General features: G+C 41.9%; 1 protein-coding gene across 2 annotated transcripts in view; it reads left to right on the forward strand.

Moving 5' to 3' along the window:
- The window catches only part of TM6SF2 (transmembrane 6 superfamily member 2), a 109736-nt gene extending 102846 nt beyond the window's left edge, over window positions 1-6890 (forward strand). For both annotated transcript variants that reach the window (XM_073592472.1, XM_073592481.1), the window contains 5 exons: window positions 653-777; window positions 861-962; window positions 3447-3539; window positions 3995-4114; window positions 5982-6890. In XM_073592472.1, the coding sequence (XP_073448573.1) occupies window positions 653-777; window positions 861-962; window positions 3447-3539; window positions 3995-4114; window positions 5982-6188 (647 nt within the window). In that variant the 3' untranslated portion in view covers window positions 6189-6890. The remainder of the gene's footprint in view (window positions 1-652; window positions 778-860; window positions 963-3446; window positions 3540-3994; window positions 4115-5981) is intronic.
- The last annotated feature ends 4825 nt before the right edge of the window (window positions 6891-11715 follow it).

Consider the following 11715-nt stretch of genomic DNA (forward strand, 5'->3'; position numbering starts at 1 on the left):
ACAACCTCTTCTGCAAGCACAAAGCTGACTAATGTTATATTAATGCTCCCAATGTAAGCTATTCAGCCCATTTTCAGTGATCTAAATCTTTTTGGTAAAACTCCGAATCAGTGAATAAAAATTATTTATTTTCAAAATTTATACAATAAATAAACTGCAAAGGAAAAAGTAGTTGTTCATTACAGACTACTTTATTACTGTAAAATTGCTCCCTATTCAGATGGTACTAATGGTGTTTGAACATATACCAATATCATTGTTGATGAATTAAAGCACTTACCATTTTTCTGTTTTAATAGATATTACTATATCATCCCTGTCACTAAAAACATGTTCTGTTAAATCTTGCACAGCTAATTTTGATTGCAAGGATCATTGAAAATAGTCGGGGCTTATCTCAGATGCAGTTTTTTCTGATTTGTGGAAGAGCTGTCACATTGGTTGGACAGATATATGGCTGTCAGTTTTAGGATAAATGATGGATGATGGAGAGTATCTTTTTGTACTTTAATGAAAAGTTTCCGTAGACCCTTGACTTAATCAGTGTCATTATAGTTGTACAAAGACAGCAAGATCCTTTGGATGTGTCATGTAAAATAGTTCATCTTTTTTTTTCCTACTGCAACAAATTTAGACATTTTTCTTGTTTCAGGAAAATATGGCACTGAAATCCGTCCTGCCTTCATTCTTAATGTTCCGTATCTTTTTGTTCCTGTATGGGCTGGAATAAGGATATTCAGAGCCAGTCATGCTTTTCCAAAGTTCTCAACTGAAAAGGTAAGAGATTCTTATTGACCAGTTTGGCTGCCTAAGACGATGCCTGGCTGTCTTCAATATGAATGTTTTTGTTTCCTTATTAGGTGGTGGCTGCACAGAGTAAAGGAATCTTTCAGCGACCTGTAGATATGGCTCTTGTTCTGTATCTATTAGGTGCCATTGTATTCACTCTTTTCAGGGGCCTGGTAAGTATTTCATAATAGCTCTTTTAGGGCATCTCATAACTGTAGTCTACTGTATACAAATTTAGGGTTGGAAAGTTACCAATAGTAGCCAATCATATCTAGATGTATATTTTTTTTTTCTCTGGTGTTCTGGAAAATATAAAAAATTTCTGGTTGGCTACTACGGTTACAAACATTCTTATTTCTTAAATTGTTATTCCTTTTCCTGGAGATAGTAGAAGTGGTACAGTAATAATGCCATGTTTGTAATATTACTTTGATTTTGTTTTAATTAAATATTTATTTTAAGGTATTTAAATGTCAGATATGATATGACTGGAAAATACATTTTTTAAACTTTCATCTTGTCCCATTTCTCTTTAAATATTAACAAAATAGATAAATCAAGGTATGTTACATATGGCAATTCCTTATCCATTTAGACATTTTTATTGTAAGAGCCCATTTACACAGGGGCAACTTTGGATCCGACTTCAAGTCGCCCCAAGTCGCCTCAAGTCACGCTACACGAAAAAATCAATGTAAGTGAATGGATCTGTCTTAATGCACACTACTGCAGTCGCTCCGACTTCAGAAAAGGTTCCTGTACTACTTCAATCCGACTTGAAGGCAACTTGTACCCATTGATTTCAATGGAAGTTGCCTCCAAGTCTGATCACTGTTCATACTGAGGCAACTTTACAGGAAGCAGAAAAGAAACAGAAAGTAATTTCCTCCACTAAACAGCCAGCCCCCTCCTTCTCACACACAGCTGATAAGCTCTGATTGGCCACTTGTAAAGTTCCCTGTCCTGGAGGCGACTTCAAGTTGTGTTGTAAGTTGCCCCAAGTCGTGCTGTGATTCATACTCAAGTCGTGTCCAAGTTGCCTCCCAAAGTCGTGCTGGAAGTCGTGTTGCCCCTGTGTGAATGGGCTCTAACTGCATGTTTGGTGTAGTTACACTTATATGGTAAACACATTGACTTGCTCGTCAAAACCTTGAACCAGGCTCGCTCATTGTGTGCTTCCTATTTAGTCCTATAGAAAGTTTGTAATCCGCTGGAGCACAGAGAATTAACTCTACAAAGGAATGAATAGGGTGCATGGGCCTGGCTCTGTAGATTTTGACAAGTGGCTCTGGGGCCTAGTGAGCTTTATTTCACTGGATCGGGTACAGGTGACTACAGGACTGGCAGGGGGAGGGTCAGAACAGCCTGCAATTTAAGTGTAGCTAAATGTTAGAGAAGTACTAGAAGGCACAGAGAAAACAGTTGACTAATCCCATCATCTTCCAGTTCCTAGGACATTGTGTAAAAAGACAAAAAGAATGCAATGATTTGCACATCTCATAAACCTATATTTTATTCACAATAGAAAATAAAAAACCTATTGAATGTTTAAACTGAGAAAGTGTATCATTTTAAGAAAACAATAAGGTAATTTTGAAATTGATGGCAGCAACACGTCTCAAAAAAGTGGGGACAGGGCATCAAAAAGCTGGCAAAGTAAGTAGTACTAACAAGGAAGAGCTGGAAGAACATTTTGCAACTAATTAGGTTAATTGGCAACAGGTTAGTTACATGCCTAGGTAAAAAAAGCATCTTAGAGAGTCATAGCTGTCAACTGTCATTGCGTTACAGGTGGACTGTTGTAATTGGTAGAGGACAGTCAATCCCTGGATACTATAAGGCTAACGTCACACTATTTAGTGCCAAGAAAGCTTGCACATTCGTGCCTAGTCCAGACATGTGAGAGAAACATGCTGCTGCTTAGCAGACACACAGTGCATTAATTCTTAATTGCGACCCAATGCATCGGCAGAATGACTGTAGTTTTGCATGTGTGAAACTGCATAGCTCTGCAACCCCATGCAATTCCATACAGTGTGAATTTCAAACAGGGTCCTGGGCTTCTTTTCCTGTGTTTCTGCGAGTAGGGCAGCCCTTTGAAATGAAGGGGCTGCCCTATTGCAGAACACAGCCCACACAAGTGTGAACTGTGTCGGACATCTGACAGCCGTAATGACACAGGTATTTTTTATAGGTACAATGATTAGCTTGTTTTCTTACATATGTAGGTAGTCTTAACACAAAAAAAAGAAAAAGCGAGAAGCATCCCTAGGTCACCGCACCAGTAAATACATAATATTTAATATTTACAGTGGAATGCTGATCTTGGAGGGTCCAATTCTATCATGCCAGGCATATTCCAGTGGAGGAGACCTATGTATTAGTAACCCATTTGCTTTAATTTTCTGTGTACAGAGAATCTGTGCAAAGTAGTGGGTTGCTTTTCTGATCCCTGGCACTGTGTGCACAAAATATTGTGCATTGGTGATCGTGGCAGTATAATTTGGTGAATGGAGACCGTAGATGCACTGTATTTTAAAATATATAAAAAATAGAATTGTGTTTTATTTTTAAAATTGATATCTAAGTCCTTATTTGTAACTAAACCCCCATGTAGTAGAAAAGTGATTTCCAACTGCCTTCTTTTATCTTCATAGCTGGTCTTAGATTGCCCTACGGACTCTTGTTTCAGTTACATCTACCAGTATGAGCCATACCTTAGGGACCCATCTGCCTATTCTAAGGTCCAGGTAAGCTTTCTGTCTTTTTTTTTTTTTTTTTTAAACAAAGTATGGAAGTGGCAAACTCATCGGGGTAGTATGCACATAGGAAAAGATAAAAGGGGACATCACACTGAGTGGAAAAACTCAAATAAGCACTATAAAGAAATAATGTATAGCACTCATCAATGTTTATTGGTCTTCAGTGATGAAAAACTGAATATGCATTGTATTTTTGGTTATATGCACACACTCCTTTGGTGACATCTGTGACTACTGCTCAGGCTATTCAGAGGTCCAGTCCTTCTTACTTTTCCAGGGTGGTGCAGGTTTCTTGTAGGCTTCTGTACATATTACAATTGCAGAGCTACTGGAGAGACCTCAAAGTGCTCGTTTGACAGATATTAAAAATGATGCTTTATATGGATTAATAATGTTAGCATACAACAAGCTACTGTGAAGTAACAGTTATTTATTCTTACTAGATGTTGGTCAATATGTTCTACCTACTTCCATTTCTGTGTGTGTCCATCTATGGTCTTCTAACTCCTGGCTGCTCATGGATGCTGGATTGGACACTGGTGTTTGCTGGTGCAATAGCACAGGTAAGACTAGACTGTACTGCAGATAAATGATTCGCTATTCAGCTCAAAAATGACCTGCTGCTTATTACTCTATACAGATATGTATAGCAAGGGGGCAAGCAAGTGAGGAAACCAAACTAAATGTTTTTTTGTGTTATCCCAGTGCCATGTTCAATGGCAGGAGGTCTGGATAAAGAATTACTAGGAGTGTCTTGGCACAGAAAAACTAGAAGGAAAGACATTGGAAAAGGAATTGAAATTCACCCTTAGGGCACTTTCACACTGGGGGAGGAACGATGGTAAAGCGCCGATATTTTTAGCGGCACTTTTCGCCAACTAGTGGGGAGTTTTTAACCCCCGCTAGCAGCCGATGACAGTAGATGGGTGTACCTGGGTTCCAATGGTTTCTGCCAGTACTGTGCTTATAGCACTCCTGGACGTCTTCTGATGACGAAGGGAAGTGATTTGTCTTTCATCTGCTGCATTAAGATTCCTTGGCCAACCACTGTGGCTACGGTCCTCAACATTGCCTGTTTCTTTGTGCATCTTCAAATGAGCTTAAACAGCACATCTTATAACCCCAGTCTGCTTTGAAATCTTTGCCTGGAAGAGACCTTGCTGATGCAGTATACCTACCTTGTGTTTTGTTGCTGTGCCATGGTTTATGACCTGTGACATGAAACTGTCTTCCACGACCTGGTTTGAAGCAAAAGGGTAGTCACACCAAATATTGACTCTCCATCCTGACATCTGCCTTGGAGGCCCCGGGCACTCAGGAAAAACAGTTAAACTGGGGAGTAGGGACACATGGTGTGTGGGTTGGGGGCAGCATTTTCATATAAATTTAAAAATGATCAGGTGTCTTTATAGCGGCTAAAATCACTTCTACAAGAAAGCCTGTACTGTAGTGTGTGCAGCTACCATAATAGTTGGATTAAATAGTAGTTGTAAGAAAAGAATAATGGTTTTGGGTAAGTTTATATCAGGCTTTTTTATATTGTAGATTTTTAAACAGTTTTATATGTGTTACTATTTATATGCAAGTTTTTTTTCCCGAATACACATTTGTAAATACATGTTTGCAAGACCTGATAAAAGGTTCCAAGGGCTTTGTGTGTTAAGCTGGCCATGGACGGTTCAAATCTCGTCCGGTTCAGCAGGAACCGGACAAGATTCAAACCATGTATGAACAGGCTGAATGTACCCAAGGTGAGCGTTCTCCCAGTGGGGACGCCTTCCACGCTGTGGTTGCAGGAAAGAAGTTCTTTCTGTCTATGGCCAGCCTTATCTAAGGAGACAGAAAAGCAGAACAGCGTTTTTGAAGCTCCCTTTGTCCGATGAAAACCTCTAGTGAGCTGTCTAATTTCAGAAAAATCACAGCTGTGATGACCCATTTCAGTTCTGTAAACATTGGGCTTCCTTTACCAGATCTGAAAAATCATACCAATCATGTGAAAAAGGAGACTAAAGCTCCACCTGCTGTCCAGATAGACGCCCGCATAATATTAATATGCAATATATGCTGTTTATCTAGCTAAAGTGATATTTTTTATTTTATGTCCTAATTAAAATAAACAAAGAAAATATGTACCAAACCACTGTTCATTCCCTTTAATATAATAACATTCTAAGTTTGTCATGATTACATACATCGTAGTTGGGGTTGTTTAAAAACAACGCTGACTCTATGGGGCATGTTTATAAAGTAGTGAATGTGACATTTACAATATATTCAGTGCATATAAATCTTCTGGTGATTTTTTTTTTAATCTACAGCCAATGTTAGATTCACTGCTTTCTAATACCTTATTTTAAAGATTTGTATTTTTTATCACTGTTTCTTTAACTAAACTTGTTTATGACTGTCTTTTGCATACTGTTTCCATAGGCTCAGTTTGCTCACATGGGATCTTCAGTATACCATAGAACACCATATACTTATCGTGTCCCTCAAGAATCTTGGTGGGATTTTATGATTCTTAATGCTATCTACACTTTGGGAATGCAGATTTTTGCCTACCGCTGTCTCCGGAACCCAGCTTTCTTCATAAAAGTCACAACAGAGACTGTAGAGGAAGGCAAGAAACAGAACTGAGGGGAGTGCTGAGCAAGCCTTGAGATACCAAAGGAGAATGGTCTCTAATATAGTTTACAGGACTCCAGAATTAGACCTGGACCAATTGAAATATTTCTGACTAAACAAAAGAGTACATGTTACCTTTAGAAGAATTCCATTTGTATAATTCAGGAGAAAGGGGAATGTTTTTAGCACTGGGTCCCATGCATATTTTCTCTCCATATATAGATACATACATATCTTCTTTTTTCAAGACTCACACACAATCTTACACTACATTGATTATTTAAAAAAACCTGTCCTGCCAAAACTCTGCCTACCATGGAGTCCAAAAAAAGGCATTTTCCTAAATAAGGAATGTTTTCATCCCTATTACTTTATTATGTTTTTACTAGAGTTTCCACAGTTTAATCTCAGGTCTAGTCTGTGTACACGTGTCACCAGCTAACAGCGCATTTCTAAACATGCAAATTAGCAAATCTTTTCCAGCTCCGTACCCAGCAGATTTACTGCTGTGCCGAGCACATATGGTGGAACATTTAGCTTTGGTTTGAATATTACTTAAATAAATAAATGCAAAAATAAAACGTGGGTTTAAGTTCTGGTAAATATTAAACTAGTTGTAAAAAAGTTTTCTTTTTTTAACCCCAAAATGTTAATTTTAAATATGCTATTTTGTTTGTTTTTGTAATTAAGACAATAAGACTGAGTTTTAAAATGTTCTGTTTTGCATTTATTTCAAAACCTGATATCTTTCATGAGGGATCTTATAATGTTACTTTTTTTTTCTATAAAATATAGTAGTTCAATTTGAAGCTCTGTATTGGAATGCAAGTCTGTACTTAAAGGTTTTGTTCCAAAGTCGCTTCCTTGTTGCATACAGTGTTTTGCTTAACCACTTCAATACAGGGCACTTATACACCTTCCTGCCCAGACCAATTTTCAGCTTTCAATGCTGTCGCAGTTTGAATGACAATTGCACGGTCATGCTACACTGTACCCAAACTAAATTTTTATCATTTTGTTCCCACAAATAGAGCTTTCTTTTGGTGGTATTTGATCACCTCTGCGGTTTTTATTTTTTGCTAAACAAATAAAAAAAGACCGAAAATTTTGAAAAAAATAAGTTTTGCTTTTGTTTCTGTTAAAAAATGTTGTAAATAAGTAAGTTTTCTCTTTCACTGATGGGCACTGATAAGGCGGCACTGACAGGCACTGATAAGGAGGCACCAGTGAGTGGGCACTGATATGCAGCACTGATGGGCACTGGTAGGCGGCACTGATGGGTGGCACTGATATGTAGCACTGATGGGCATTGATAGGCGGCACTGATGGGCACTCATGGGTGGCACTGGTGGGCACTGATAGGTGACACTGATGGGCACTGAAAGGCTGCAAAGATGGATTCTTATGGGTGGCACTGATGGGCACTGATAGGCGGCACTGCTGGGTACTGATGGGCACTGATAGGCGGCACTGATGAGTGGCACTGATATGCAGCACAGATCGGCATTGATAGGCGGCACTGATGGGCACTCATGGGTGGCACTGATAGGTGACACTGATGGGCACTGAAAGGCTGCAAAGATGGGCACTGATACGTGGCACTGATACGTGGCACTGATAGGCATCCCTGGTGGCACTGGCAGTGGTAGGCATTGTGAGTGGGCACTTATTGGCAGCTGCCTGGGCACAGATTAGTATTTCCCTGGGGGTCTAGGGGGCATACCTGGTGGTCCATTGTGGATGGCTTCCCTGGTGGTCCTGGGCGACTTCTCTGGTGGTCCTGGGCGGCTTCCCTGGTGGTTCTGGGCGGGATCCGAGGGGGGGCTGTGCTGATAAACAATTAGCACAGACCCCCCCTGTCAGGAGAGCAGCCGATCGGCTCTCCTCTACTTATGTTTGTCAGACGCGAGTGAGGAAGAGCCGATCACCGGCTCTTCCTATTTACATCGTGATCAGCCATGATTGGACATGGCTGATCACGTGGTAAAGAGTCTCCGTCAGAGACTCTATACCTAGATCGCTGTTGCAGGGTGTCAGACTGACACCCCGCAACAACGATCGCCGCGATGCTCTCCCCCGGGGGCGCGCAGCGGCTCAATATCCTGCGGACGTCATATGACACCCAGTCAGGGTATTGAAACCACTTTGCCGCCGTCATTCTGCTATATGGAGGGCGGCAAGTGGTTAAAGTAGTATCACCATATTTGGTGGTTCTGAAGGCAGAAGTTTTTTTTTTACATTAATGCATTTTCTGCATTAAGGTAAAGAACCTTCTGTATTTTGGCTCTCTCCCAGCCCACCCTTATACTTACCTGGACACACATAGCATGGCTTGGGATCGAGCCACCAAGCTCTGTTCTGATCCGTTCTATGTTTGCTAAGCTAGCATGGTCAACAGCGCATACCCTCCACCACCACTGTTGGATCATGCTGCTGAGAAGGAGACAAACTTTTAATGAGGTCTGAGTGACATGCACAAAGAGGATAGGAGGTAGTGATGGGGGGGGGGGGCGGGAGGCACTAACAACATCTGCAACTCTGTCATCTTCTAGTCTTGTGCCTAACCCTCTGCCATCTTCCTTATACAGTGGTGGACATACAACTGAGCCCAGGCCTGCCAGACTTCTATTCTAAGGATAGAGTGTAGAGTCAGCCCAGGGATGCAACTACTGTGTCTGCACTGAACCGAATCAAAGAAAACAGTCATCCTATCCCCTGTGGAGTGTGAGGAAAAACCATCCCAGAACCCTGTTAATATATAGAGAGACCAACCCTGCCCAGTACTTATGTGTAAAATAATGTAATCTAAATTGGAGCCAGTTTGATTAAAAGAGTATCACTTCACAAAGGGGTTTGTGACTACAGTTATTATAACAAAAATGCAGCGCTGAAATAATAAAAGCATCCACAAAAATGTGACAATAAACTGAAGTTTGTCAGAACAACAGAAATAAACAGTTCATATTGTTATGGGTGTAAAACATCTAAAAGTGCTCCACTTCAGGCTTCAACCAACGCTTAGAAACACCCGTAGTGCCAACCCTATTGCACTATGTGTAAATGGCATTCAGCATCACCACTCTCGCTTCACAGATGGCAGGACCAGACTGCTCTATTCCACTCCACCAGGGAATAGTACCAGAGTTATCAGCATGGAGTCACCAAATAAGGGGCCACCAAACCTGCAGAGAATGGTGGCATGACCTTTAGCCCTTCACAGTTTACCCTTTTTGTATGTTTCGCGCAAATGCGTGTCACCCGAAGCTGTCGATGGACAGCTCCTGATGACGTGCATTTGCGTGAAATGTACGTAGCGCTACTGGACACTGTGAAGGGCTTAAGGTCGTGCCGCCATTCTCTGCAGGTTTGGAGTGAAATAGAGCAGTCTGGTCCTGCCATCTGTAGAGCGAGAGTGGTGATGCTGAATGCCATTTACTCAAAGTGCACTAGGATTGGCACTACGGGTGTTGTTGAAGCCTGAAGTGGAGTACTATTAGATGTTTTACACCCATAACAATATGAACTGTTTATTTCTGTTGTTCTCACAAACTTCAGTTTATTGTCACATTTTTGTGGATGCTTTTATTATTTCAGCGCTGCATTTTTGTTATAATTTGGATATTGGTGTACTATATATCTACAATAAAAACAGGTAGATATCTGCACTACTGAAAAGGTACTAATATTGGAAGAGGGAAGCAGCCAGGACTATTTGTTGATAAGCAAATATAAAAATATAAAAAGTCCAAATGCGACGCTAATAAACAGCAACAGTCTTTGAAGTATTAAAATAGGAAAAGATGATAATCCCTTCACCAGTTTTCAGTGTGTATACGGAAGCACTCCACACCACATGAGAATCAAATCTGCTTACCAGATATCAGCAAGTGCTAGGCATTGATTAATAACTTCCCAAGGGATCACATCTGAACTCGTCAATCACCAGTAAGTAGATGGTTAAAATACACTGTAAAGCTTGCATCCGTTCACTTGTCCTAGGCAGCAACAAAGCAGTAAACTTCTAGCAGTCAGTGGGCGTCTCACCCAGTCAAGGGGATATCATCACTAAATGGAAATAAAGCAGCATATAGTGAAGCCCGTCTCACTTGTGAAAGGATTTATTGTAGCAACTTACGGTACATGTACAGTCAAAGAGAATCATCATAAAACAAAACAGCCATGGCATTCAGCGTTCTTGTGTATCATAGCCAGCCTGACATGTTTCATCCGAGTGGATATCATCCGAGGTGTGGCTCTACCACACAAGCACGCCCTTTTAAGTGTGTCACCAGGTGACACGAATCATGGGGGAATCAACCCCCAGGATGACCCCAAAACCCGGAAATACTCTGCTGGAATGCTTCACGTCTTGTGCCTGCGTTCCAGTGGCGGCAGGTGCTCAAAAATTTTTTTTTGGGGGGGGGGGGGCGCAAACAAACTGAAAAAATTTTGAAAAAAAAAACATCAAATGCAGCCACTGTACCCATCAAACGCAGCCACTGTGCCCATCAAACGCAGCCACTGTACCATCAAATGCAGCCACTGTGCCCATCAAACGCAGCTACTGTGCCCATCAATTACCGCCACTGTGCCACCAAACGCAGCCACTGTGCCCATCAATTACCGCCACTGTGCCATCAAACGCAGCCACTGTGCCCATCAAATGCAACTACTGTGCCAAACGCTGCCAGTTTTCCCATCATATGCTGCTAGTGTGCCCATCACATGCTGCCAGTGTGCCCAACTGCCCATCAAATGCTGCCAGTGTGCCCAACTGCCCATCATATGCTGCCAGTGTGCCCATTAAATGCCAGTGTGCCCAACTGCCCATCATATGCTGCCAGTGTGAGCATTAAATGCTGCCAGTGTGCCCATTAAATGCTGCCAGTGTGCCCCCCGTCCGCTCGCCGTCTGCCCGGCACTTACCCTGTGTCTGTGGGGCATCGGGTGACGGCGATGAGCGGGGTCCTTCATGCGTCTTCTCTCCTGCCTCATCTCCTGTCCTCTCCTCCAAAGGCGTCCAATAGCAGCGCCTGTCGTTTCAGCCAATCAGGTAACAGACCCGAGCACCCGATTGGCGGAGAGGCGGTTCAGTGTTAGGAAAGCGAATAGTCATTCGCTTTCCTAACACAGCTGAGTGGACTGTGAGCGCCAAGCATGGCACTCCCAGTTCGCCTATTTTGCAGCCTTAGAGCCTTACTTACCAGCTCCGCTCGAGCCGTGCGCTCCACGGAGCTTCAGACATCACTTCCGGTTTCCCTGTGGCACAGGGAAACCGGAAGTAACCTCTTAACTAGAACAACAAAACACCCACCCATAGTGATAATACGGGCAGAAGTTGTTCGGCGCGATGGAATGCGCCACAAAGCAGGTAAAATTCCTGCAAATGATGCACCTTGTCTGCAATCTCGTGATTGCATTGACATGGCGCTTCCATAGTGCACTGTGTCCAGCGCCCGAACACACTCAAAGGAATTTTTTTCTATTTTTTTTTAAAGGGCCTTTTTTTTTTTTTACTGCTGGGGGGGCGGCGCCCATG

This window comes from Aquarana catesbeiana, linkage group LG01 (genome assembly GCF_042186555.1).
Source record: "Aquarana catesbeiana isolate 2022-GZ linkage group LG01, ASM4218655v1, whole genome shotgun sequence".
NCBI classification, from domain to species: Eukaryota; Metazoa; Chordata; class Amphibia; order Anura; family Ranidae; genus Aquarana; species Aquarana catesbeiana.